At 43.6% G+C, this 27426-nt stretch overlaps 2 protein-coding genes across 9 annotated transcripts in view; one reads left to right on the forward strand and one right to left on the reverse strand.

Moving 5' to 3' along the window:
• Positions 1-10922, reverse strand: part of nacc1b (nucleus accumbens associated 1, BEN and BTB (POZ) domain containing b) — a 24316-nt gene extending 13394 nt beyond the window's left edge. For 4 of the 7 annotated variants that reach the window (XM_030431798.1, XM_030431791.1, XM_030431784.1 and 1 more), the window contains exons 1-2: positions 7999-8710; positions 1397-1547 (exon numbers count right to left, since the gene is read on the reverse strand). In XM_030431798.1, the coding sequence (XP_030287658.1) occupies positions 1397-1522 (126 nt within the window). In that variant the 5' untranslated portion in view covers positions 1523-1547; positions 7999-8710. Of the gene's footprint in view, positions 1-1396; positions 1548-7998; positions 8711-8731; positions 9175-9541; positions 9699-10621 lie in introns of those variants that run through there. The other 3 variants (XM_030431763.1, XM_030431771.1, XM_030431777.1) reach the window with 3 other exon arrangements.
• On the forward strand, positions 9942-27251 carry trmt1 (tRNA methyltransferase 1). Of its 2 annotated transcripts, none has more exons than XM_030431747.1 (16): positions 9942-9964; positions 14653-15037; positions 16324-16513; positions 17271-17458; positions 17945-18060; positions 19642-19754; positions 20889-21037; positions 22291-22374; positions 22975-23044; positions 23180-23314; positions 23493-23578; positions 24601-24709; positions 24897-24973; positions 25103-25222; positions 25676-25790; positions 26509-27251. In XM_030431747.1, the coding sequence occupies exons 2-16, from the start codon at positions 14667-14669 to the stop codon at positions 26581-26583; spliced, it is 1998 nt and encodes a 665-aa protein (XP_030287607.1). In that variant the 5' UTR covers positions 9942-9964; positions 14653-14666; the 3' UTR covers positions 26584-27251. The 2 variants fall into 2 exon arrangements, with proteins under 2 accessions (XP_030287607.1, XP_030287600.1); XM_030431740.1 differs by lacking the exon at positions 9942-9964 and adding an exon at positions 13269-13500.
• Positions 27252-27426: the final 175 nt, after the last annotated feature.

A 27426-nucleotide genomic window follows, 5' to 3' on the forward strand; every position in this document is an offset into this window, starting at 1 on the left:
ATATCTTATTGTAAAGGAATCATTTCTCATCATGTTGTAGTACATTGTAGATTGTAAGGCTACAATCAGACGTTTGCTGTATTTCACAAAGATTTATTCCTCTGGTGAGAGATAAGTGACCAGAGGGAGCTCAGGAAATCTATTAGAAATTATTTAAAAGCATGACTCTGGCAGTTTCTGACCTGGACCATATTTTCCCGTCTTACCTATTGATTTTGACCAAACCTTATCAATACTTTCACTAAGGGAAATTATTACTACCTTACTGCAGCCCTCACAAACAGTCTTACCGAGCCATGAAGAATACCAAAGAAAACTGCACTTTGGCAAGAAAAATAACAATAAAAACATTGAAAACTTTAATTATTTTATATCCCCTTCTATCAAAAACATGCTTTTCTTCTCGTTCCTAAAGTTGAATGTTTGATCTCCACTGAAGATTTGACTCTAGAAGGCCGTTTACACATTCATTGATCTGAGTGTACATCTTTCTTGGTGCTCTGATTTTAAGAGGCGGGGCCTACGAGCAGGATGTGTGGCAACACAAATATATCCAGCGCACAAACACTGAGAATGGAATTCACAGTAAAGCAGGAGAAGAAACCAGCAGTTACACTGTGAAATGACATATTTTCCATAATCACACATTCAGGATTTTTTTTATTGAGGACGAAGGAGTAGATGACCAAAGCAAATATTTTTACAGCCTGTCCAGCATGACAAATCTTCACTGAAGTTACTAAACTGAAACTGAGGTGGTTGCATGAGTTTGACCGTGGCTCGGCGGTGTTATTAACGTCTTTTTTTATCCATTTGGGATTCTGGAGCAACCAGAGGATGTACGGAGACATTTAATATTATTTTACAGCCGTTACTCTACATTTTTAAACAAGTCCCCATCTCCTTCTGTTGTTTAGGAGAATGCGACATTGCTGTTTTGCTGTGAAACTCCAGAAATGGCTGGTGGAGTACGATTTTCCATCGGCATGAGGGTGAGTAGATAATGACTGAATTTTCATTTTGCAGTGAACTTATCCTTTAAACACTTGTGTTTTATTCCAGTTCTGAGTTGGCCACTCTTGTCTCTTGTCTTCTTAAAAGATAGGCAATATAAACCTTTTAGGATGAACTCTGTTTCTGCTTGTCAAGCTATAAGTTCATATATTAAAATAAACATTTGTTGACTCGTCTATGAGCTCACGACTCAGAAGGTATGATGACCAACAGGTAAGTTAATCCCTTCACCAGCTTGATATCGGTGCAGCTGTTTAGTCACCAACAACAAAAAGCTTCGGTCACACTGTGCAGCTCCCACATGAACTCTACACAACCTCTCACTATAGGCTGTCATTCCTTGAATATGTGACATCTTTAAAAAAAAAAAAAGCTTTTGGACCTTGAAGGCGTGTCCCTTGACGACCACGGAGACATCACAGTAGAGGCCCTGCAGCCGCTGCTCGTTCAGACACTCCAGGATGTTGTTGCCAAAGTTAGGGATCGCCATCTGCAGCGTCTGAGCCATAACGCTCTGCCCAGCACCACAGGGTCTGCAGGTAAATCACAAAAGGTACAGGTTAGGGTGGGGATAAAAGGATTTACATCATTGAAAAGGTTATTAAAAAAAGAGGACACAAGACCGGGAGAAGAGGGAGGTATCTGGGAAAACGAGCGGCACATAGATGAAGGTAATAACATAGAGATGATTGAAGGGAAGGTCAGGAAGAGCGTGAGGGTAAACGGAGACGCATCAGAGGAGTGACGAGGAAGCAAACAGTGAATAAAGGAGGGATGAGTCAAGAAGGACTGGAAGACGCAATGCAAACAAGAAATAAATGAGGAGGGAGGCATGAGACTCAAAATAAAGAAACAGGGTGGGTAAAACGTATGATGATTAATGAATTAAGTATTTGGTAAACAACTTAAATTCAAAAGCTCCCAATTCCAAATGAAAGAGAATTTGGGGCCACCAGCGCCGGTTATATAAGCAATCGTTCCCTTTTTTTTTTTTTTTAAACCACATTTCATTACATCTAATTCACTGTTAATAAACCGTTTGGTGGTTTTTGGCCTACTTTGTTATTTTTTTTCTCGACGTTCCCTCGCAGTCAAAACACAGTCGCTTACATAACTCATCTACTTCACTCGTCTTGATTGCCGTCCAACAAAGAACGCGTGTGATCAAAAGTGGAGGAAACTGTCAAACTTGACAGAAAATAAACAAGGAATTCATCTCAATTTCATGTTTTTGCTCACGGCTGATGCCCTCACTTCAGAGTGGACCTTTTGTTTTGGTTTTGAAATGCACAGTATATATATAGAACTACTCCAACGCCAAGTTGGATGAAGCGGAAAACAGATCAGAACACAAAAAAAGTGAGTCACTGGTCCGCTCAATAAGATCCTGACCGCCAAATGACTTGCAAAGTAGATACACACAAGTATTTGGACAGAAGCTGATTCTGAGGAGATGCTGTTGAGCTCCCAGCCTGGCAGCAACCCAAAACAAACCACTAACAGGAAACAATATGATAGTGATCAGCCTTGTTCCTTCAAAAAGGGAGGAAAAGCTCACAGACGAGACCTACTGACCCACACGTCAGGCCGCTGCATCACCTCCGGCTCTCCTCCTGACCGCCCGGCAGAGCAAACACTGATGCAGCAGCCAAAAGGCTAAAAGGTCGGCGAGAGGCCAGGTCAACAGTAGAACTTCTGTTTTCAAACTCCTGCCGTCTGCTTGACTGAATGGAAACGATGCAAACGTCACCATAATGGGAAAACGTTCTTGGGGGTCACAGTTGAGCAGCGCCTCAATCGTGTCCCTGAAGGGTGATTTGCTAAATGTGTATTTAAAAAAAAACACACAGCTTCTTGTAGAGTTCATGTTAGTTCAAGAATCACTATTCATCCTTCGAGCTTTGGATAGGGCTGCAACTCTTTTCATCATCGATAAACTGCAGATTATTTTCCAGTCAAAACCCCCCAAAATCCTTACATTTAAGAAACTGGAACCACCAAATGTTTGATATTTGTGCGAGAAAAATGACGATGCAACTAGTAATCCAAACTCAAAATACTTGGGAACCAATTTTCTTTCAATCAACTAACCAATCAATAACTTTTCATCATTGCAGCTCCAGTTCTTTAGTCTAAGAAATGACCAGAAATGGTGTAAAATATTGATCGATGCTTCCCAAAGCTCACGATGACATCCTCAAAATGTCTTGTCCACACCCCAAAGATATTCCGTTTACTGTGAGGAGTAAAAAAAACAAAACGGTGTGGATTCTCATGCAGGATGCTGCAATCAGAGAATTTGTAATTTTCTGTCTTAAATGATTCAAATCAGTTAATCGCTACACTGAACAGTCGCAGCTTCACTCTGGTCCACAGAAAAAGACAATCATCAGCTATAGTACACTGTGTACTGTACTGTTCACTCACCACTGCACCACTCAGGCTGCGACTGACTGACTTAGAGCATCAATTAATATTTCCATTATCTAACGACTGATGCTTACTCAAAAACGCCAAATGCAAGTTCCAAGAGCACAAGGTGTCGACTTCTAAGTGCTTATATTGCCTGAATAACTGTTAAAAACCCAAAGGGGTTTCGATATGTAATCACATGAGGCAGACAAAAAAAATAAAGCTGCTGAGGCCTTAGAACTGTTTGACATTTAAATCTAATAAACAACTTCAAACAACTGATTATCATGTTTATTGTTAATTATCCATTGTTCATTCCAACTTGGTCTTTATGCTTGGAGAACACCTTCTTGTCATTCCAAGACAGAGGTGATGAATAATTGATTAATCGACTTATCATTTCAGCACATTGCACCACAGTATGAGGATTAATCTACATAAAATACAGCGTCACACTGTGCAATCTTTACAGCAAATAAAAGGTGTTTGCATTTTGAACAATGCACATGTTCCCTTCATTTTAAGTTTGGGTCACTGGAGCACTTGGAAATAGGTCACCTACAAAAAGGGTGCAAAATCATCCACCATCACACTGGACTGGATTATGGCAGACAGCTGATCTACTGATCAATATCAGCGTATTCTCTTCGTTTGTTGAGGACTGATGTGCACGTATTTGGTGAGGGGATGTTGGGGGACCTCCCAAAAGTGGATGTCTTACGTTTTTAAGTAAAACCAATGCAACTTCACATCAGCTTGCGCCTACATCATTACCATATCTGTGTACACTAAGTAGAGAGTATACCTCCGCCAAAGAAAACAGTCCACCTTTTATTCAATCTAATCCAGTATCGAACCATACATCAAACTGTACTCTCTCACAGATACACGGCACCTAAACACACCTGATTCTGTAAAAACAAAGGCCAGTGGATTGTTCCCTCAGAAATTAACGAAATTGTGAGAGAACATCGCTGGATCCAGCTGGTTGCTGGTTCGATTCCCCTGGCCTGTAAGTTGAAGTGTCCTTGGGCAAGACACTGAACCCCAAACTGCTCCTGATGTGCTGGTCGGCACCTTGCATGGCAGCCACCGCCATCAGTGTACGAACGTATGTATGAATTACCGTAAATCGCTTTGGATAAAAGTGTCTGATAAATGCCCTAAAATGTAAAAGGAGCCATCCCTTTATCCAGACCCACACCAACAGTTAATGGGGCCTAATCTTGGCCGAGGCCCATCATTTATCCAAGTTTCATGGAAATCTGTTCAGTAGTTTTTGTGTAATTTCTTGCTGAAAAACCAACCAAGCAAATGTGCAGAGGTGGAAACATATCCCCTTGGTGTAGGTAATAGACAACACCCAATAAGCTTAATGATAAATAACTGAACATTCATTTTACATTCAACTCTGTAGGTGATTCACAAAACAGCTTGGGTTCTGCCCCTAAACCTTATGATGGCAGGAAAAACCCTGGATATGTAAAGTTTGTGGTTCAAAAAAATGTGTATTACAGGTCTGAAATTAAAAAAAAAAAAGCCATGACAAATGCTGAGTTAGACTTATTGCTGTACTGCCCAGCACTATATTTGGGTGTTCAGCCTCAAGCGAAAGCAGAAAGGCAGACTGATCAGGGCTAACAGGCTTATTATGAGTGGAACGAAACCAGTTGGGACTTTTGCCGACATGCTGTGCATCGTAGGGTGTTAATTTCGTTAAACCTCAATGATTGGCTTTTGTAAATGTCGCTCTGAGGAATTGGACAAGTTTCTCACTCCAGGGCCAAGAGGCAGCCGTCTTCCAGCCCTCTCTTAACACAAGAAGGACTTAATGACAGTCAGCACCAACAATCGGGGTCCGACTTGAATTAAAATTTGAGTCCGATTTGTTATCTCCACCGCTGGAGAAATGTAAACACAATCCACTCAGGGCAACCGCCCTTACTTATCATATAAGAAAAGAAAAATCTACTGAAACTAACCGTAGGGAGTACAGTTGTTCGGATACTGGTACCAGTAGTGGAAATTCTGCTTAAATTGCTGGAATCTATACTGATCAGACACCACTTAATCTAACATATACCAAACAAGATGCAACACTTTCCAGCAGAGGCATGTACACCTTTCCGCAACAAACAAATATCAAATCCGGAAGGTAAAAGTGGTATTGGCACATTATCGGAAATAGCCATATGACAAAAAAAATCTCTCGACCATCAAATCTTGGAGAAACACTAAGACGGCGCTAGTTCAAATCCCTGCAGCTATCGTCACAAAAAAAACTCCAGAGAGGATGGTTATCAGCTCCTTCAACAGCTATCACCCAGATGTCCCTGAGCAAGGCTCGTCAAGGAGGAATTCACTCCTTAAAAAGTATTCAATCATACAAGCTGCTCCTTAGCCAACAATAAAAGATAGTGGCTGTAAAGGGAAACTTCCAGGTGCAAATGTGAGACAGGATGCATGCAAGCGTGTCTGCTCAGCAAACCTTCCCTGGTTGAAAAATAAAAAAAGGTTGAAAAAGTGCAGTGAAGCAGTCCTGGGCTGCTGCCTCACGCCTACATGAGGGCAGCGCCGAGAACAGAGGGGCCATCAGCGATTCATCATAATTAATTTTTATGTTTATGGCAACCAATTAATTTTGATAGATATAGACATAGTATGTAGGGCAGTGGGGTAAGAGAAAGAGTAAAGTGTGAGTATTTACAATCCCAGTGCGACACTTTTGTTTTCATTTTTATTTTCAAATGATCTAAATTGAAAAAAATTACATTAGTGCGCGCAGAGTTATAGTTAAAATAACAACCTTATCAGCATCTCTCTGTGTTTTCTTTCCCCAACAGCCGGCGAGCAAATATTATATTAGTGTGTGTATTAATTGTGTAAAAACTGCCATTACAATATTATTATGCTTAATTAATTGAGCCGCCATATTCCGGACAAAAAACAATTAAGACTGCAGACGGCTGCTTATTGGATTTGGGAGCACTTTGTACAATTTGATCTGAATAACTTTTCCCAGAATATCAAAACACCATTACCGCCTGAGTGTATAAATTACAGTTTTCTACTGTTTATTTAGTCAAAATCAATAATGCTTTGACATAACTAAGTCAGTGTTGGCTAGCCATTGTACCTTGACACATTATTATGCTTTGACAGCTGCTGTCGATGTAAAGAAATCAATACGCATTACATTAACGTGATTATTATTCAGCTGAAGTGGCTCAGGGTGATATTTTCTCCATACGTTCTGGGTCCAATCCAGGATTTGTTTACTTACATTGCTTCTGCTTTAATTAGCATCTCGTGATCTTATCAAAACAGGTTACAGTACCTAAAGGTGTGCTGATAGAGCCGCAGGATTAAGAATTATAAGCCCCTGGTTTTGACCTCTGGGGCTGGCTGGGAAAAGCTTGGAGCACTAAAAATGCATAATCTACACCGCTTGCCGCCTAACATCTGCACTTCCCGTGGCCTTGAGCGGGCAATTGAACTGACAACAGTCCCCCTGGAGCTTCTCAGCGACCAATGGTAGATGCCTGTGGTTGTTTCCAGGTGTAAATATGTGCAGTCACATGAGTATTAAGCACGCAGTTGCAAAGACAAAGCCTATGTGTGAAATCAAAAGGCAGGAACAACATTACAAAACACATAAAAACACTATAGCTGTGCTTATATTCACACTAAAAGCAGCATTTGTGATACAACTTAAAAAAAGCAAAACTCCCCCCCCCGTCACAGGAGTTCACCGCTCGCCTCATGTGACCGCAACACGCTGTGGAGCATTGAGATGTCAACCAAGGACATCCTGCCAGCCACCTTTCCCTCCGCTCAGGTCAGCGAGGTCACAACAACTTCCAGGAAACATAAAAGGGGGAGTTAATTCACACTACTTGACCCTTGCCCCGCAGTCCCCATGTGCCCCATTATATGCCCTGACTTAATGCTAAACTGTGTGTGTGTGTGCATCTGAGTCTGTCTGTGTGTGTCTAAGTCTGTGTGTGTCCTCTACAACTTTTTTAAAAACCCCTCTGCAGTGTCACAGCACCCACTCTGATTTACTTAATGCAGACTAAACCACATGCTCCAGCTAGCACCCAAATACCAGAGAAAGTAACTTGATCACTTGCAGTCCTGCCTTGCTGGCATTTAACCAACAAAGAAAAACCCACTGCAGCGTGTCTGAATCAATACAGAGTCGAAGCCTGTGATATCAACATCAATCACAACCTGATCACATTCAGTTTCCTGGTTTTAGGGAGGTTAAAGGTGGCCCTGTTAGCAAGTAGCAGGCTAAGGCTAAGGCTAACACTGGCATTGGTAAAAACACTTCACCTTAACATTTAAATCGCAAACATGCCTTTAAATCACATGTATTGATCCCCAACCCCGAGTGACCTTTAGTTTACAGACATTTAAGGCTGAACAGGCTGAATTTAGCGACACTCGTGAGCACACAGGCACCAGAATGTGGCTATACTGTAGCCTCCCCTGAGCACGACAAGAGCTGAAACTTCAAAAAACCCAACTGTTATTTATACACATCAATTATACATCAATTAATCTCACATGGAAGTCTAGCCGAGCCCCGATGTCTCGCCTGGTAGACGCCCCGAGAGAGAGAGATAGAGACAGAGGGAGAGGGGGAAGAGAAGCCCGCCACCAGCGAGGGGCAGCAGGGCAGCCAGACTGGGCAGAGAGCTCTCGGTGCCCCGCCGTGTGCCAGCCTCGATGCCCCGGCAGGATTTGGGAGAGTCCTCGGCTGGCCCGGGCCGGTGTGTGCGTGCGTTCAACGCGGGGAAAGGGAGGGCACCAGAAAAAAAAAATAAAAAAGGCAAGCGAGCTCTTCTTATTTATTTTGTATGCCAGCCCCGGCTTCAACTCTCCCTCCGCTTCTTCTTCTTCTTCCCAAAGGCACACACGCGTTTATCGTCCGAGGAAACCGGGGGGGACACGAAATCTGCCACAAAAATAGTCGCGGGGATGAAATATTCAGCAGTTCGGCCGCTCTCTCTCTCCTTCTCTCCCCCCCTCGTCTCCCCTCTTTGCCGTTACCAGCCGCGGTGTGATGTCCGTTGGTAGACCCGAGTTCCCAACCGCCGCCTCCTCCGGCCCGAATGGCAGTTGGCGATACGGGACAGTCAGGCACGCGCTTCCAAAATGTCGCTTATGATATATCACAGCGAATAAATTATTTAATTAAAAAAAAAATTAAAACGCGGAACTCAGTAAGCTACGTTCACTTATCGTTCTGTGTTAGCGTTATTTTGTTAAAATAATAATTATTTTATTTATTTTTTACCAGGGGTCTATAGCGGAGGGCGACACTGGCACTCCATCTTTAGCCGACATCAACAGGTCATCCCGGGACACAAATGCGCTGCAACTGTGGGCGAGACAGACGGATGGATCCGGCATGGCGAGGGAGAGAGAGAGAGAGAGCGGAGAGAGGAGGGGGAGAAGGAAAAGTAGGGGGCTGGCTGTGAAATCTTAACCCGTTTACCGACAGGACACCATGATATGGAGCGAATCCACCACAGTGCCTCCGTTTTAATTAGAGGAGAAACATACACAACACAAAACAAAAATGGCCCCCCTCCCTCCACCCCGACAAAAAACACCAAGTACTTTTTGAGAAAGTTCAGGAATGCGGGAGAAAGAAGAAGCGGAGGACTCATCAAGTCAGGGAGAGAGGAGGAGGAGGAGGGGGGAGAAGAGGAGGACAGAGGAGGGAGGAAGGAGGGGGTACAGCCCGCGGCGACGTGTGTGAGTGAAGCCGGTGAAGTGGTTAAAGTTTGGGTCTCGTCCCCCTCCTCCATGGAGCCCATCCCCCCATAGCGAGCTAGCTACAACTTTACCACCTCATCCTCTTTAACAACAAAAAATCAACAGCTTTAACCTCCACCACCAACACCACCACCACCGCAGACACGCACAGCGGCTCCTCCATCCGAATCACCCATCCGAACACACACATATACAGTTGGTGGTGGTGGTGGTGGTGGAGAGGGAGGGGGGGGGGGGCGGCTCGGGACAACTCGCCCCCAGAACCCCAACGTCCTCCTCGCCGACACCGGTTGTCCTCGGTGACCCGCCCCGCGCTCAAACTCACCCCCTCGGCTGGTAATTCCGCTGGAAAGTGTTTCAATGGAGGAGCAGCAGCAGAAGAAGCGGTGTAGTGTCTCCCTCCGCCTCGCTACAGGCAGCCATTCATTGTGACTGTACTGCCTCTGTGTGTGTGTGTGTGTGTGTGTGTGTGTCGAGAGACCAGCACGCACACAACTCACGCATACGCGCACATACTTGAGGAACGTGCGCGCGGAGGTGCACGCATTCACACATGCAGGCGAGGAGATGAGCGCAGAGCGATCGAGGGGGGAGGAGGACGAGGAGGAGGGGGTATTTTTTTTTTTTTTTAACTCTCCCAGGGGTGCAGACAGATCGCAGAGCTACCGATCGACGAGACAGACAGGTAGACAGACAGGTAGATGAGGAGCCGTTACTTTCCCCAGCGCTGTAATCCCACCTGACAATGGTGAGTGTGTTTAAATTAGATGCCACATACACACAATAAAAAAAATGCAATGATTTATTAGTGTATTAATATAAACCAAAGTGTTGAGGTTTAATCTGGGTGATTGTCACAACAGACACTCATTAAATCTTCACCTTTGTCACCATAAAGAAATAAAGAAACAAGTACATTATAGCCTCGCCTCCACGTTTAATTTGTTTTCCCTCAGCATCACTAAAAATAACTTGGCACGGGCTCAACCATTTGGATGAGTAATGGCAGAGAAGTTGACTTTTAAACGCACGTGGGGGAAAAAAATACTTTTATTTTTTAATCCAGTCAAAACAAAAGAAATGACAACAAAATATTATTTTTTTCATTATTATATATTTTAATTACATTGGTTTGCATTTTGTTTCTTTTATTTTGAAATTATATATTTATTAATTTTTTTTGGCGGGGATGTCCAACGTAAGGAGAAACGCCACAAAACAGGTGTTTAAGAAATACGAGTAATCGGATTACATTCGGGGGAGTATCACAGGGATGAGCCCACGCGCCGCTGCAAGGCAGGTAGACAGGCAGCGTCCCCAGCCGACCCGACCGTCTGAGCCCCACCCACCCAGTCCACCCACTCAACCCCACACACACACACACACACACACACACACTGCTCACCGGAGTGCCTTCTCCCTTGGGTGGTGGATCCGACTCTCTCCTGACCGACACCGTGCGCAGAGGGGTTCGATGCCGCCGTCTCAGCGCGTGTGATAGTGCGTCTAGACTCCGGGCAGGTGAGCCCTCCGGGGCCTCGAGGCGCTGCGCACAGTGAATACTAAACAGGATGAGACTGCATTCAGGCACGGCACTGCGCTCCCCGCTCCCTCTCCCTGTCATGCCAAATACTATTAACTCTATAATTCTCCTGTGTCAGATGTATAGCGCCACGCTCTCTGGGCATTTATTGTCACAGCGCCCCCATCCAGATGTTCAGGCTCGTGTGCGGTACAGTACAGGCAGATCTGCTTCCTCTCACCCACGTCCCTTTTTTTATTCTATTTTATTTATTTATTTATTTATTTATGGGAACACCGTGCAAGCCACAAAAAAAAAAATTAAAAAAAAAGTGCTGCTGGAGGATGTGACAGCGAGGATCGTGGATTTCATCACATTTATGAGGCAGTGGTGGGAGAAGTGTGGTGAGGATGCAGAAGTAAGAATACCACATTGTGAAAAATACTCGATTACAAGCAGGGCTGCAGCCGGGATCTGGTATATATTGACGCTACAGCCATCAAAAGTTTATTTTTCCACGTTTCCTGTGCCAACAGATTATAAACAGAACCACTGCACTGAGTATGTACATCAATAAAACAGTATATTATGAGGAAAAAGGTATATAAAGTTGCCGTATAAGAGCTATATCACAACACTGTTAACAGCAACAACCTATATAGGAGATAGGAGTAGTTAATCAGAGACTATACAGATATAAATATTGTTTTCATTAACATAAAATACATCAAATAGAATACAAGTTAGCGCCTCTTTGTGTGAGATATGTGTCGCATTTGACCCAGAAAGACTCACATTTGTCCTTTAAAAGGACGCAAATCAATTATTTTGAGAATTATCTTCTTCGTAAAAGTTTACTTATTGTTAGAGATGAAAGTGGAAATACTGTTTCAGGAATACACTTCTGTGAGATCAGATTTTAAGCGACACTTTACGAGCTGATCTCAGTCAGTTCTTGATGTTAAGTAGGAGTTCAAAAGTAGTCGTCGTCTAAATGTTAAAACTTTAAAACTAAAGTAAAAAGTCGGCGTCATTATTCAGAGATTGGTTGTTGAGCTAATTTTAACTTTTTTGGAATTATTTGAGATATTTTTGGGCAGTTTTATCAGCAACAACAGGCTCCACAGTGTTGGAAAATTAAAGATATCGTGTGGAAATATTGCTTTATGTACGTATACTAGAGCCTGACCGATGTATTGATTGGCTGATATTATTGGCTGATATTGGCCTATCACTGATATAATATATCTGCATCTGTTGTCAGACATGTGCTGATACATCAACCTCTGAAAAAGATGTAAATGACCAACATGTAATTATTAAATTCCCTGTGCAGTTTATTGTTTCAGTGCTCTGATGTTGTTTTGGACAATAAAGTTTTTTGCTCATCTGTAAAACATCCTGCTTCCATCACACATGTATCCTGTTTAAAATCTAATTTAAGGGATCATTGCACAAACTGTCTGTATATGTATATGTTCTGTATAAATAAGAGTATTAGCTGATAATTATCGGATTATCGGATCAAATATTCAGCATTGTTCTGATTATCAGAGTCTTTGCTTTTTCTGATCACTGATGCTACTTTGGAGCGGATGCACCATGAAATCTGCAAAGTAACTAAAAACTAAAGTTATCAAATCACAGTACAGTAATTTAGTAAATGTACTTAGTTACACTTCATCACTGACAATGCATCCCAGTTTTAAAAGATGAACTTTTGAATTAAAAATTAGCAAAAAGCACAAGTTCCTTAGTGCAATATATGAGTAAATGTACTTAGTTAGATGTAACAGCTCCACCACCTGAGCCCATATTTACAGTGTTAGATTACATTAATTAAGAATATGCATAATTTAGGCAAAAACATGAAATACGGAAGATCCTAAAACTATGATTTTAACTCATTAACTCAATTAGAGACAGGATTTAAAGATCAGGTAATAAAACAGGTCAGCTGATTTTGTCCTTAAAGTGAATATCCCCAAATAATTGAAATACAACGAACCAGTAAACACACAGTGAAGCTGCAGAGAGCAGAATCCATGTGAGCTGGATGTAGTGTCTCCTCCTCCTTCAGTCACCCCGTCCTGGATTAATACTGCACACTGTAAACAACACCATCTATTTAATTTATCTCACTGGGCAGCAGCACACTCCTCACGCCATAAACGACCTGAATTCACTTCACTGTTCATATAAGCAGCTCAGCGCTGACCTGCACTGACCCTGTGTGTGTCTCTCAGGCAGTTTTCATCTCCTCACATCATAGGTCTGGGATATTTCTGGTTAATCCATAGGCTATGTTTAGCCCCCTTTTTTTCATCACAATGCATCACCAACTTCAGGCAGAGTGAGATTAAATTAGATTATTCATGAAAGCACACTGACGTGTTTTCCAGTCCTCCTCACATGTTCTCTGCGGGGGAAACTAGGCCAGTGTGTGCAGCGGCTGACTGATCGACCCTCTCTCCCTCTTGTCCTTACGTTACACCGCCTCCCCGGCTGGCAGTACTCGGCTCTGCCGCAGGGGCGAGCGGCGCTTCGCCCTCTATCGCTCTCTTTTTTATGGGCCAGGCGGGTTGCCGTAGAGACGCTCCAAACATGGCTGCTCCCATGTGCTAACGTGAGAGTGAAGGCTTAATCCGAGCTGCAGCAGTGAGCAAGCTATCACCAACTCACAGGACCAACTCGTATCGTCTTGTACAACAAACCCACCTGGTTATTATAAAAGCAGCGTCCGGATAGAGGAGGTGTCACAGGTAAATACACGGTTTACGACAATTAGCTTAGCTAGCTAGCCGGCTAATAACTTTACTGCTGCGAAGCAACGTTATGCATGATGTTTCTGTGTTGTTACACAGCTCATATTGGCTTTATTTTAATAATTTTAGCCAGAGTAACATTATATCTTCACTGCACTGTAATGACATATCAGCTAGCTGTCGTTGTATTGAAAGGCATGAGGCTAAAGTCACTGAAGGTAAAGCTACAGGTCAGATGTCAAGTTAATCCCTGGGATGACTCGACTGTAAAGAAGGGTTTTAGTCATCTGTTTTTCAAGGATATTATTGATCAGTGAATAACTGAAGGCTTTTTCGGTAAGTAACAGTAAACATGTTGTTAAGCAGCATCTCTCAAATGTGAGGATTTGCTGTTTTTTTCACTATTGCATCAATGACAACTGGATATTTGCGAGGTTTTGTATTGATTGGCTTGATCTGAATATTTCTGAGTGGTGTTTATACTCTTGCAGCCCTACAAGAGTGACATGTACATTCACTGTTGTACTGAAATACGCAAAGGTGCTGGAAGGAGAGATACAGTTCAGAAGACTTGTCAATCGACAATCAGTTTATTTAAGAACCATTTAATATATCTGTCAACTAAAATACTCACTGGTTCAAGAGTTTAAAATGTGAGGATTCACTGCTTTTCTCTGTGTAACCATTGCAAACTAGGACTAACCCTTCTAATTCTATCATAACCAAAGTATTATAATCTAATAAATGAGAAAAAAAATTTTGTTTTGTGTTAAGTAATGACCATTTTCATTATCATTTAATCTGCCGTTTATTTTCACATCTAATTGATTCATTGTTTGATTCATTGATTCCTAAAATGTCAGGAAAATTTGAAAAATTGCTTCTGTCGTCCAATAAACAGCCCATGAATCAAATAATCTTTACGTAAATGACAAAGAGAAACTGTGAATCTTTACAGTTTGGAAGCTGGCAAATGTTTGAGATTTTGGCCTTCTTTTTATTGATAAATCGACTTGCCATTGCAGCTCTATTTGGCCTTGGTAATATGGCCCTTACACTCCAGTGTTGGATGGGTTGTATATGTAATCTGCACACCATCGGATGCATTTAAGTTTTCTCACTCAAACATGTTATTTGTCTTATATACAGACGGTGTTTCCTTTATGTTGGTGCGGCTCTTCCCCCTCCTCCTCTCCCATCATTTGCATCCTTCCTGCACACGTTCTGCCAGACAGACGTTTCGGTGGAGTTTAGGCAGAGGTGCCGCTGCCAGCCGGGGACTCAGATCCATGGAGCCCCTACAAACTGCTCAGGACCCAGAGACTCCCGCCACCAAACTTCCCCCCACACCTGCTGAATCGTCAGCAGAAGGTACGAGCCCGGCCAAAGCCAACACCGCAGGTGACCAGGAGAAGACGGTTGCAGGACTGTTACCTGGGGAGACTGTGGTAAAGGAGGGCAAAGCAGCCATCTGTTTTCCAAGTGCCAACGAGGTGTTTTACAACCCGGTCCAGGAGTTTAACAGAGATTTGACGTAAGCACCAACACTGGCTTTGGCCTTTACCCTGAAGACACATTATTACTTAACACCATCAACAGTCTCCTTAGATCGATTCAGTACAGTGAGGATGTCTTTGAGCCGGTCGTCAGTTTGTCATGAATTTACCCTATAGTGTACGTCACAGTCTTTTTACTCAAGATACGTTGATATTCGGTGTGTTTTTAAAGGACCCACTCACTAAATGGAGTATTATTTATCCCCATTGCTTTTGCATTGATTGTCACAACACTGCTGTTATTAGAATAATCTGCCCCCTCATTCAGGTGGTTGCGAATTTGTTGCACTACCTAACATAACTAACGCTAGCTAAGGTAAGCTTTGCTAACGTTAGCTAACCATAATATCACTAACCCTTGCTAGGCAATACAATATGTTGGGTGTATAATGTAGAACTCCATTTCTTTGTTTTTTCCACAAATTGGTAGCTACCAAGACTCTTGATGCTTACGAGACACAGATACCATGTGACACCGACGGCGTTATACTATTGGCTCATAAACCTTGTTGAGATGGAACCAACTGTATTCCTTACAGAGATAAATGAGAACCACCATTTTACAGTCATAATTATATGTATTAAAAAAAAAGTGTCTTCTCATCCCTGGCTGTAAATCGCCTCCATACTATATCCCCCCGTTTTCAAACTTCAATTCGTCGGACTCGGCGGCTGTGTTTAGTCCTAGTTCGGTGTCCAGCCGTGTTCGCAGGCAGACTTCATTCAGCTTGTAAGGCCAATAAGCTCCACAGCTAAATTAACCATTAAGATAAGTTGCTAATGGCAGCTAGTAGCTAACACTGAAGCAGTCAGCAGTGATGCCGCCCCCTTTATTTTAAGATCTACCTCCTGCGATTTCCTTCTTTTTAGAAATTAGACCTTTAATGACAGAAAATCTTTAACATTTTGATTCCAGACTGTAATTCATATAGTTGTTGAAGCCCCACCCATTGGAAAAGCGCCATCAAATTAACAGGAAATCTCCTATCTGGAATCTTTGTCCCCTGCGCAACTTTCTGTCCACTTTTATCAAGATTCATTTGGTCGTTTTTGAAATGTCGTACATGAAACACACAGAAGGGAACATCTAACCTCCTCAGTGGAAGAAAAAACTCACTGTCAGCAAGATATTTTCACTCCGTCTCACACGTCTAATTTTTGATTCTGCATACCATAGTCACAGTTGCTTGTCACACACTCACTCATCACTCGGTCACAGCGTGCATACATGTTTATATTTAAGCCGTACATTTTTGCTTCCCAGATGTGCTGTGATCACAGAGTTTGCCAGAGATCTGCTGGCTCAGCGCGGGGTGAAGATAGTGGTGCCGGGAGAGAAAGAGAGGGTGGTGGTCTCTCTGTCAGACGAGACGAATGAGGCCGACGCGCAGACGGAGGAGAAAAACGGGGCGGAGGAGCCGGCTGTGACCGCAACAGTGGGGGAGAAATGCGAGGTACGTAGGACGGATTGTACAGTGCGGTTGTGAAGCAGAAGATTATTTGTTACTATTATCTTCCCACAAGAATTCATTCAGATCTATTTAGAAATATGCAGCTTATTCAGTTAAAATACAGTTCTGCCTTATGTTTATTTCTCTGCTATAAACTTCAAATCTGTAAATTAAGTTTCTCTTTATGTGTAACTACTGTTAAAAACAAATTATACAAAAAGTCAAAGGGTTAAAAATCCCAGCTAGAAAAGATGACACCGTGTTAGTGGAATAAAAAGGATCGTAATAAACCAAATGAACCAAAACGGAAGATTAAAGTATTAAAGCTAGAGAGAAAAAGGAGGAAATGTTATGTTTGGACAAATGCTCTGAGGCCGACTGTGGTTCTGTGGCTCACAGCGGAGCGCTAACACGGCCGGGGTTAGTGGTCGGAGTCCCAGTAGGGTTTCCCGGTGCTTAAATTACACACAGCGATGCCAGTGTGGAGCAGCTCGGATAAGGCCGTCCACGAAATGACTTATGTTAATGTTGCACGAGATAATTTCACACTCTGCTGGCCCCAAGTGGTAGACAGAAGTAATTAGATCACTTTTGGAAACTTTTTTAAGGGTTTCATTATGTTTAGAATAATGACATCAGATGTCAGTCAAGACCTGAGATGTTGTGTCAGTTTCTTAGTTTGTGAAGTTCGTGTTGACAGCCTGATTCTGCCGGCCCAAATAAATCAGTTGATGCATCTTTATGGTTGTTGTCTTTTCAGAATGGTCTTCGCGTGCTCGAGGGTCTGGCGGCGTCCGGTCTGCGCTCGGTGCGTTTCGCTCTAGAAGTCCCGGGCCTGCAGAGCGTCACCGCCAACGACTTCTCCACCAAGGCTGCGACGCTGATCGCCAGGAATGCCCAGTACAATGGAGTCAGCCACCTGCTCCAGGCCAGCTGCAGGGACGCCAGGTATGATTACACAGCATAGGAGGGAGATGCTGTTTGCTGCCGGTCTGCCTCGGCCCCTCTTATTTATCTGCTTCGCTGATTTGCTGTGCTTTGGTTGTTTTCTCTCATCTTCATTCCTCTCCAGGCTTCACCTTTGACCCCTTGTTCTATTCATTCCTCTGCTCCTCTTCTCCTCTCCTCCTTTACTGTCTCTTTGCTTTTTCTTCTTTTATGAACTCCCCTGGCCTTTCTCTTTCAGTCGCGTCGCTCTGCTCTTTTCTCCGCGGTTTGCTCGTCTTCACGCCTCTCCTCTTCGATCCTCCTCAGTCGTTTCTCGTCTTTCTCCTCTCAACTAATCTGCCCTTCTTTTTTAACTGGATTTGGCTCATCTTGTTTCTGCTCCTCTCTCTTCTCCATCCCTCTCTGTTTTTTGTTTTTTGTCTTGGCGTCTATGTCAATTCTTTCATCGGTCATGGATGTGGATTTGTCTTTTTGTCTTTTCCTCAGCATGCTGATGTACGAGATGCGAGGGAAGAAGGAGCGTTATGATGTAATCGATCTGGATCCCTACGGTAGCCCGGCTTCGTTTTTGGATGCGGCTGTGCAGGCCGTCAGTGAGGGAGGTGAGAAGTTCTGTCTGTAAACCATTGAACCGACCCGTCTGCTTGTTCTGTCTCTGTCTCTGGGTCTGTTTTCAGGTTTGCAGTCCTTTAACCACTTAATGAACGCCCCCATTTTAAGGTTCTTTTTCCAAAACGACATACCGAAATTAAAAGCACGACAGCTCACACATAGTTTGAGACTCAGGGATGTGCTTGGTACCATTGGAAAGGTTTTTTCTAGAAGTGTAAGTGTGATTCTATGACATACTGACAGAGTTACAGAGGTTGGAACACAGGTTTTGGTTTTCTGTCCAATTCAAATGTCAATAAACTGACTAAGATATAAGGGTTCAGGTATGTCTATGGACACAGCAGACACAAGTAGGCCATAGCCACAGGTCTCAGCTTGCTACACTCAAAATTTGTGTGCATTTTGCTTGGGTCCTTTCTTTCCAAGAGCGCCTACTGAGATTCAGAGGCTTATAACTTGAGAACCCCTTTACCTAGAAACATAATCTTGGTCTCAAATGAAAGCTAAGACCCTGGGGTTTCTTGCTTCTTCGACACTTGTAGCTAGTTTTGCGTAAAATGACATGGATATTCCCATTCTATGGACTCTTGGCGAACTATGAAAAAAAAATTGTGGCATGACGTTGTAGCTGTGGAAAAAGGGAACACCCCGAAGGTATGTAGGCATTCTTGCTTCTTGCGGTAGAGGGCTCTTTCTAATGTTGTCATGGTGAGTTTAGAAGGCTATTACATGGTCTTGAAATAACTTTTTTGGGCTTAAAATAATCACGACAGTCTCAGCTTTCCAACAGTGAGTATATACTGTTAAGATCTGATGCTTAAAACTATTAGCAAAAAAACTATTCGTTTTTACGAAGGGTGTTCGTTTAGTGAAGGGTGTTCCTATGTTGGAACGCTGTTCCTTAAGGGGTTAAACTCTCTATTTACTCAAATGAAGTAAATCTGTAATGTAACATGACCACAAACTGCTTCCTATACGGCAGAGAGCACTCAGTCCAAAGAAAACGGGACTCGTTATCAGTTGAATTTTGGTTCTTTTGGTAAAATTGACCCCTGAGAAGCCGGGTTGATGAAGTTTATGGATGCTTTTCCTTTTTCAGATGAAACCATGAAATGTAGCCACGCTCATGTTTCATTTTTCTCAGTCACAGTCCTTCCCTGAGGGCTTTTTTTCAACTCCCAGTTCAGTTTATTTGCTCAATCACGTCTCTGTTCTTCATGACGTTTCAAAAAGGAGGCATTAAATCAGCTCGACAGTTGGACCAGAAGCGGGTCGGACACTGTTTGTGGAATTTGTTTGGTCTTGTTTGGTTTCACCCCGCCTGAGTCGCACAATGAGTCTGATTTATAGGACGCAGCAGTGAATTAAGATGAGACTCGACAGCCAATAGGAAACTATCTGAAGTGTCTCCACCCACGTGGCGCCACCAGGGGGTTAAAACAAACGCCAAGAGTTCCTTCACTATAGAAAAATGTAACCCCCGTTTTTAAAGACGGTCTTTATGTCTCCTGCTCCTTTTTTTTCTTTTGTCGTCTCTGCTGACTCACTCTCACTCCGTCTCTGTCTCTCAGGTCTGTTGTGTGTAACGTGTACAGACATGGCGGTGATGGCAGGAAACAGCGGAGAGACCTGCTACAGCAAATACGGTTCAGTCTCCATCAAATCCAGATACTGTCATGAGATGGTGAGGACACACACACACACACACACACACACACACACTGCACAGAGATTACATGCACTGGCATGTCGCTATGTTTGCACTCATGTTGTCTTTATCCTTTGTGAATGAGCGTCTTGCTGTGTGTGTGTGTGTGTGTGTGTGTGTGTGTGTGTGTGTGTGTGCGTGTGTGTGTGTGTGTGTGTGTGTGTGCGTGTGTGCGTGTGCGTGTGCGTGTGCGTGTGCGTGTGGCTCCGACAGAAACATGGTGAACTGGGTTTTTGTGTACGAGCGTATTTATACAAAGAGTTAAAGCAGGAACACACTGGCCCAAATGTTGGACATCTGAAACGTTTGGGGAGACTCGGACGAGTTCGAACAGAACAAATCTGTTTGGTGTGTTCAGCTGTGTGACGGAGTGTTGGCGGTCGGAGGATTGGACGCCATCGGATACTCTTATTGGCGGTGTGCTAGGGAATCAGCGCGTTGTGTGGGAGGGGCGGAAGTGAAGATTGTCTGCACTCTGTTCCGTTTCCTGTTTACATGTTGTGGATTACTGGCTTGAGACTAGCGCCACCCGATGTTAAGGAGACTTATTGCATCTCGCACAAGCGCAGAACGTACACGCTAATGTGTAGTTGGCAGTTGTCGAGATGGTACGTTTCAATGCAACTTTTCTGCCGAACGGGTCAGACGAGAGGCCACAGAGTGGTCGGATAAAGGCAGTTGGCCGTTGGTTTGAGTCTGGGCGGTGTGAGGGGGCTTTAAGAGATGTAGAAAGAGGAGAGATCTTCCAAACTGTCTCCTGACATCGTAAAAGTTTAGATTTCCTGCGACCCAAACAGAACCAGTATTTATGAAACCCTCACTACATCTTTGACTTGCAATATCTTAGATATAATTTCAAACATTGTAAATAATACAGAACTGCAACTTGCAACTTCATCGTGACTGAACTTGTATACAAGATTTTAAAATTCTGCTTTTTTAAAAAAAACTCAGCATGGGTTAGTTAACTTTTATGCGAGTCAAGCTCCAGTTCCTTCTAGAACGAGACCAGTACCAGCAGGATGTTTTTCCCCCCCTCACCTGTTACGGACCCGACTTCCTCAGACATCGTTCACATGGATGCTCGTCTCTTCTTCCGCCCCCCTGCAGGCTCTCCGTATCATCCTCCACAGTCTGGACCAGAGGGCCGGGGTGTACCAGCGCTACATCCAGCCCCTGCTGTCCGTCAGCGTCGACTTCTACATCAGGGTCTTTGTGCGCGTCTTCACAGGACAAGTCAAAGTGAAAAACTCAGTCAGGTACACACACACACACACACACACACACACACACACACACACACACACACACACACACACACACGTAAGGTACTGTCTTCTGACGAAAGCTGATATATGATGAAAGTTGAATGAAGTGAAACTGGGTCACTGCAGCAACAAAAAGAAAATGGCAGCAGCAGAACTCGGTGAGATAAAGAAGAAGAATAGGAATGTGTTTAAAAAGTTAATGTAGATTATTTAGGAGAATTGAAAGTAGAGTAAAAATTACAGCTTCCAAACAGGATTTACTGTTAAAGGGATATTCCGGCGTAAGTTTAATCCATGGTCTAACACACCGTGAAACTGTGTTAGACTCCCTCTCGAGAGATCAAGTTAGCAGACCGCTAATTTACGGAGTTTTATCAACCTCAGAAACGACCGCACGACAACAATACACTGCAGTAAATGGATCCAAATATAAACCGCCACCAAAAAGCCACAAATAATGCTCAGAACAGCACCAAACTTCAGCAACAGTACAAATAGGGCCTCAGCACATAGTCCGGGGCATCTAACCTCCGCTAGCTTAGCTGGATTTCTACTGAAAAGCTGACTAAATTTACCACTCTTCTGCAGCAGCTTCCTGTTGACGGGAAGTCCCGACGAGTCGATTACCGAGTGCAGTAGAGTTCCGCGGCTCATGGATGAAAATGTATGATTATGACTCCATGGAAAAGCAATCAAAGTTCATATGTGTCTTACCTGCCAGTTTATAACAGTTATTATCGAGAGCGGACAGGGAAAAGAACGGAATTGAGCATTTCTAACCGCACTCGGTAATCGTCGCGTCGGGACTTCCCCGACCCGGAAGCTGATGGAGGAGAGTTGAACTCTGTTTTTAGCTTCACAATAGAAATCCAGCTAAGCTAGCGGAGGTTAGATGCCCCGGACTATGTGCTGAGACCCTATTTGTACTGTTGCTGAAGTTTGGTGCTGTTCTGAGCATTATTTGTGGCTTTTTGGTGGCGGTTTATATTTGGATCCATTTACTGCAGTGTATTGTTGTCGTGCGGTCGTTTCGGAGGTTGATAAAACTCCGTAAATTAGCGGTCTGCTAACTTGATCTCTCGAGAGGGAGTCTAACGCAGTTTCACGGTGATTTAGACCATGGATTAAACTTACACCAGAATATCCCTTTAAGATGCCAACACATGTGACAATGGTTGATTTCTAACATTAAGTCAATAAACACACCAACAGTATTTAACCCTCCGTTCTCTCTGGTGTGGCAGTAAACAGGCTCTGGTCTACAACTGTGTCGGCTGCGGGTCGTTTCACCTCCAGAGGATGGGCAGGAGAACCATCAACGGGAAACAGTAAGACGGTCCACACTGAAGTCTGTCTGTTGTTTTACCAGCAGCACAATCTGCTTTAAATAAAACCTCTCAGCCTCCTGGTCTTTTGATATTTGGAGGTATCGGGTCTTAACTCCTGTTTTATACCCTGATCAAAATGGCGGGTGAATCACAAGCCGAGCTGGAGTTTAGATATAAAGCTCCGTCCATCTGTTGAGCCCCGTTTGATCCCAGTACCATCAGACCTGTCAGTCACTGAACCTCTGGGGCTAACCTTCTCTGTGAAGTCTGTTCTTTCATTCTCTGGAGGCATTTCTTCATCAGAAGTCACACGACGTAGATATATTGGGCTTTAATGTGATTCTCCGTGAATCTCCCATAGACGTCAATACAGCTGATGCCACCGTCTGGCACCAAAGAGAGATTAAGTGGCGCAGTGACCCGTCTGTTTTATAGAAGTTCTGTGAATATGACACAAAAGTCTGTAGATGCTCCAGTGTTGTTAATGAAGCTGTGACAGCTGACTTCTGTCTCTTGGTTGCAGTGTGTGTGTGTGTGTGTGTGTGTGTGTGTCTGTGTGTGTTTGTGTGTGTGATAAAGATGAATCTGCTGTGTTTGCAGCACAAAGTATTCTGCTGCCACCGGACCCCCAGTTGGACCGGAGTGTGAGCACTGTGGACAGAGACATCAGGTTAGACACGTTCAGCACACACACACACACACACACATACACACACACATACACACACACACACACACACACATACACGCACACACGCACACACACACACACAGCAGCTGACTCCTCTGTGTGTCCTGTCTGTAGCTGGGCGGTCCCATGTGGGCGGAGCCGATCCACGACTTGCCGTTCGTCCAGAAGGTTTTGTCTGCCGTGTCGGGGAACCCGTCTCGATTCGGGACGTCCAAACGTATCGAGGGCATGCTCAGCATGGTGACGGAGGTACTCATTGTTCTTTTTTATACGCTCGTCCTCTTTAACAGGGCTTTTCATCACCTGCTGCTATTGTCCTGTGGGTGTGGTCAGGAGCGTCGGGTAACTTTACATCGTGTGAAGAACATCGACAGCTTCTTCCTGCTCCGCTAACACACGATCGCCTGTGATGTTCTGTTCGTTTCAGGAGCTGGAAGATGTTCCTCTTTATTACACGGTGGACAGTCTGAGCAGCACGATACACTGCAACACTCCTCCCCTGCTGCAGTTCAGGTAACACACACCTGTGTACTTTTAGCTCAGATATGAACCAGGAAGCCCAGATTTCACAGCCTAGATGAGTGGTCGATCAGCTTTTACACATCAGGGACCCTTAAACTGACAGGAATGAGACCACAGACCCAATTTTGATAAGAATTTTGCTTTTAGAAGTTTTTACAAATGTATGAAGCACATGACTGTGAACTTCAAGAAGCACTGTCCTCACTTATATCAACACAAAGTTCATATGTGTCTTACCTGCCAGTTTATAACAGTTATTATCGAGAGCGGACAGGGAAAAGAACGGAATTGAGCATTTCTAACCGCACTCGGTAATCGTCGCGTCGGGACTTCCCCGACCCGGAAGCTGATGGAGGAGAGTTGAAGTCTGTTTTTAGCTTCACAATAGAAATCCAGCTAAGCTAGCGGAGGTAAGATGCCCCGGACTATGTGCTGAGACCCTATTTGTACTGTTGCTGAAGTTTGGTGCTGTTCTGAGCATCATTTGTGGCTTTTTGGTGGCGGTTTATATTTGGATCCGTTTACTGCAGTGTATTGTTGTCGTGCGGTCGTTTCTGAGGTTGATAAAACTTTATCAACATAAAGCTGCACTGATCTTTATTTTTACGTTAACAGTGGATGAAATCAGTATTTGTAATGTGAACGGTGACAAACTCATAAAGCACAACTCTGCTGTTCGTCTCAGTTCTGAGGGGCCTTGTAGCCATTTTATCTTGTTGTTTGCATTTACAACCATTTAAATTACTGTAATAATTATTATTTGGGGTTTTTTTAGCTTGTTCTGCTGCCATCAAGTGGCCAAAATGCAGCTTCAAACTTTCGGCGATTATACTAATAAGTTAACCCTACTTCCTCTGACCGGATCGTCTTCAGGCTTTTAATTTTCTTTGTTTTTCTTCTCTCCAAATAGCAGCTTCTCTCGTCTTTGAGAGTTATTTCTAGATTAATCCGGGTGGTGCCGACACCTCGGCGTGCTCGCTGAATCATCTGACTCCACTTCTCTCCCTCTGCAGGTCGGCTCTCCTTCACGCCGGTCACAGGGTTTCCCTCTCTCACGCCTGTAAAAACGCTGTGAAGACCGACGCTCCTCCCGCCGCCCTCTGGGACATCATGCGCTGCTGGGTAAACACTATTTACGGGCCAAAAAAATGACTAACGCTATTTTTAATAAGCCCGAAACATCTTGGTGTTGTACGTGCTGAGTCAGAAGGCGACATTCCCCGGAGAATTAATTAAAAAAAAAAACTGCTCCTCTGAATCACATAATGCATCATTTTTACTCACATGTATGTTTGGTCGTCTGTCACAGGAGAAGGCCAATCCTGTGAAGAGGGAGAAGCTGTCGGAGACAAGCCCCGCCTTCAAGATCCTCTCCACGGAGCCCAGGTGAGACCAGGTCCAACCAGCGACCCTCCAGGAGGAGCACAGGGTTAGGGTTCAACACATTTTGTGTATACTCAACGTCTCTGTGCTGGATTGTGTGTGTGTGTGTGTGTGTGTGTGTGTGTTCTGTAGCCTGGAGGCCTGTTTCACCGTGAGGGAGGACGCCAACCCTCAGTCCCGTAAACGCCACCTGACGCGGTTCCAGGAGAATCCTCAGGCCTTCTGGGGACCCAAAGCTCGAGCCAGATCTTGGTAACCAACACAGCTCAACACAATGCTCCCTGGACACACACAAACACACACACACAGACAGACTGACACACAACAAGCAGCCACAGTTGTGAGGATGGTCCAGAGATAAGACTCCATCTTTAATCTGTAATTCTGGAAATGTTCATACATTTTTAAACCTACTAAGAATGAATGAATAAGCAGCATGACTTCATCAACTAAATGAGTTTGAAAATGAATAATTAGAGGGTAAACATTTGCAGCAAGTACCAAAACATCACATTTAACGGGTCCAGCTGTATTTCAGAATGAGATCACATCAGGTTTGAAGATGCATTTATGGCTTTTATGAGGATTCAGATTCCCCCCCTCCTTTTAATTTTATTTTTATCTTATTTGTCTTTCCTTTTCATCTCCCTCCTTCACCTGTCATGTCCCACCGCCTCTAACCTTTCCTTCCCTTCTCTCCTTCAGCGGCGGCATTTCTTCCGACCTGCAGGACAAAAGGAAGAAGTGCCAGAACAAGAGAAAGAACCAGATCACAGACTCGTCTCAGCTGAAAGACTTCCCCTGCAAGAAGTTCAGACAGGTGAGTTCACCCACACACACACACACACACACAGGAAGTCACACAAAGGGACCCTGTGAGCTGCGAACACACGAGGAGAAAATACATTCAGCCTCCTTTTTAAAAATAGGAGCTTGAATCCACATTGTTGTCAAGTTTGATTTAAAGCAAACTGCTCATTCCTGCACCTGTCAGTCAAACCTGTGTCTTTTATACTTTCCTGATAAAGTTTCAGTGGGTAAAACTCTTTGTTGATTCACAGCAGCTCCTGTTAAACATTACACACATTTCTTCCTGTTTTTCTTGGAAATAACAACCGAGTATCTTTTTTTTTTTTTCTTCTTCTGAGAAAAGACCGACCTGACTCACTGGTTCTTTTTTCCAGAACAGCTGAAATGATTTGAAATGAAATGTTTCATACCTCGAGTGATCCCCTGGAAGATAACGGTCCTGACAGACGGGCAGCATCTTAACACAATCGCTAATGGCAACAAAGTTCATTAATTATTTATGAGTTATTCAGAAGCTCTCTCTGCCCGGCTGGTACCGCGTTGAGAGCCGGTTTCCAGGAATCAGCTGTTAGTTGTGTTATTGTTTGTTTTTTTTATCCATCAGTGAAGAAAAGTGTTGTGACAAAATCGCAGCCAAAACTTTTGTTTGGCCGTCGTGGAGACTGTAATCTATCATCTTCCTCTCTGGAGGTTTGTCATTTATGTTTCTGTCGTCTGTCTGTTCTCAGGGAAGCTGCAACCACGGAGACAAATGCTGCTACTCCCACGACCCGGAGCGAACAAAGGAAGAGAAAATGGAATGATTCCATCAGTTATTTTATTTTTTTTAATATTTTTATTTGTGGACTTTGACTGGCCGAGTGCAGCCTGGATGAAGTGAGAATGACGCTGCAGTCAGATTGCATTTCAACGGGAACAAAAACCCTGACAGCTGTTAATATACAGAACATTATTCAGTTTTATCCCAGAGCTGCTGTTTTTTTGTTTGTTTCAGTCCAATAAAGTCGTCACGCCGACGTTACTCGCACTGTTTCGGTCGACATTTAACGTGTCAAGTCGTCAGTTTTGGGATGTTCATTATAAGCTTTTGAAATACTCAGGATGAATTACTCAGAACTGCATTTAAAATGTACAACAGCAAGCATTTAAGTTAAAATGGCAGCAGTAAAGTTTTGACTTACAACATTTCTGGAAGCTTTTCTTCTTTGATTTCAATGTTTTCCTGCTCTGATTTCACAAAACAATGTCGGTGGGCGGCTTCAGAAATCTTTAATTTAACTTTTAAGTTTAATTGCATTTAGCTGGTCTGTAAATTAAAAGCGGCACAGCATGATTTAGCCATATCATCAATCAATCAACCAATCACAGCTGTCTGACATCACTGCGTTCTGCTCCTGGACTTCTTTTTAAATACTTGTGTGCTTCTTCAGACGTTAGCTAAGTTTTCCAAATTAAAGTACATACAATTGCACAAAATACATGGTTGCGTATCTTTTAAGTCATTAACATCTCATCATACTTTAATACCTCCGCAGAGCTGTAGCTATATGAGCTACTGCAGGGCTAGCGAGTTAACTTGCTGTTCTTTTGCGACCATCACAGCTTAAAAAGAGAACTTGGGCCTCTGTGTGTGTGTGTGATGATGT

This window comes from Sparus aurata, chromosome 1, assembly GCF_900880675.1.
Source record: "Sparus aurata chromosome 1, fSpaAur1.1, whole genome shotgun sequence".
In the NCBI taxonomy this organism is placed as follows: domain Eukaryota; kingdom Metazoa; phylum Chordata; class Actinopteri; order Spariformes; family Sparidae; genus Sparus; species Sparus aurata.

Excerpts from the sequence above, each read along its gene's own strand:
- trmt1 (XM_030431747.1), top strand. The coding sequence starts at position 14,667 with ATGTTGGTGCGGCTCTTCCCCCTCCTCCTCTCCCATCATTTGCATCCT. Across the intron at positions 15,038-16,323 it reads GAGTTTAACAGAGATTTGAC|ATGTGCTGTGATCACAGAGT; the intron begins GTAAGCACCAAC and ends TTTGCTTCCCAG. Across the intron at positions 21,038-22,290 it reads AAAGTGAAAAACTCAGTCAG|TAAACAGGCTCTGGTCTACA; the intron begins GTACACACACAC and ends CTGGTGTGGCAG.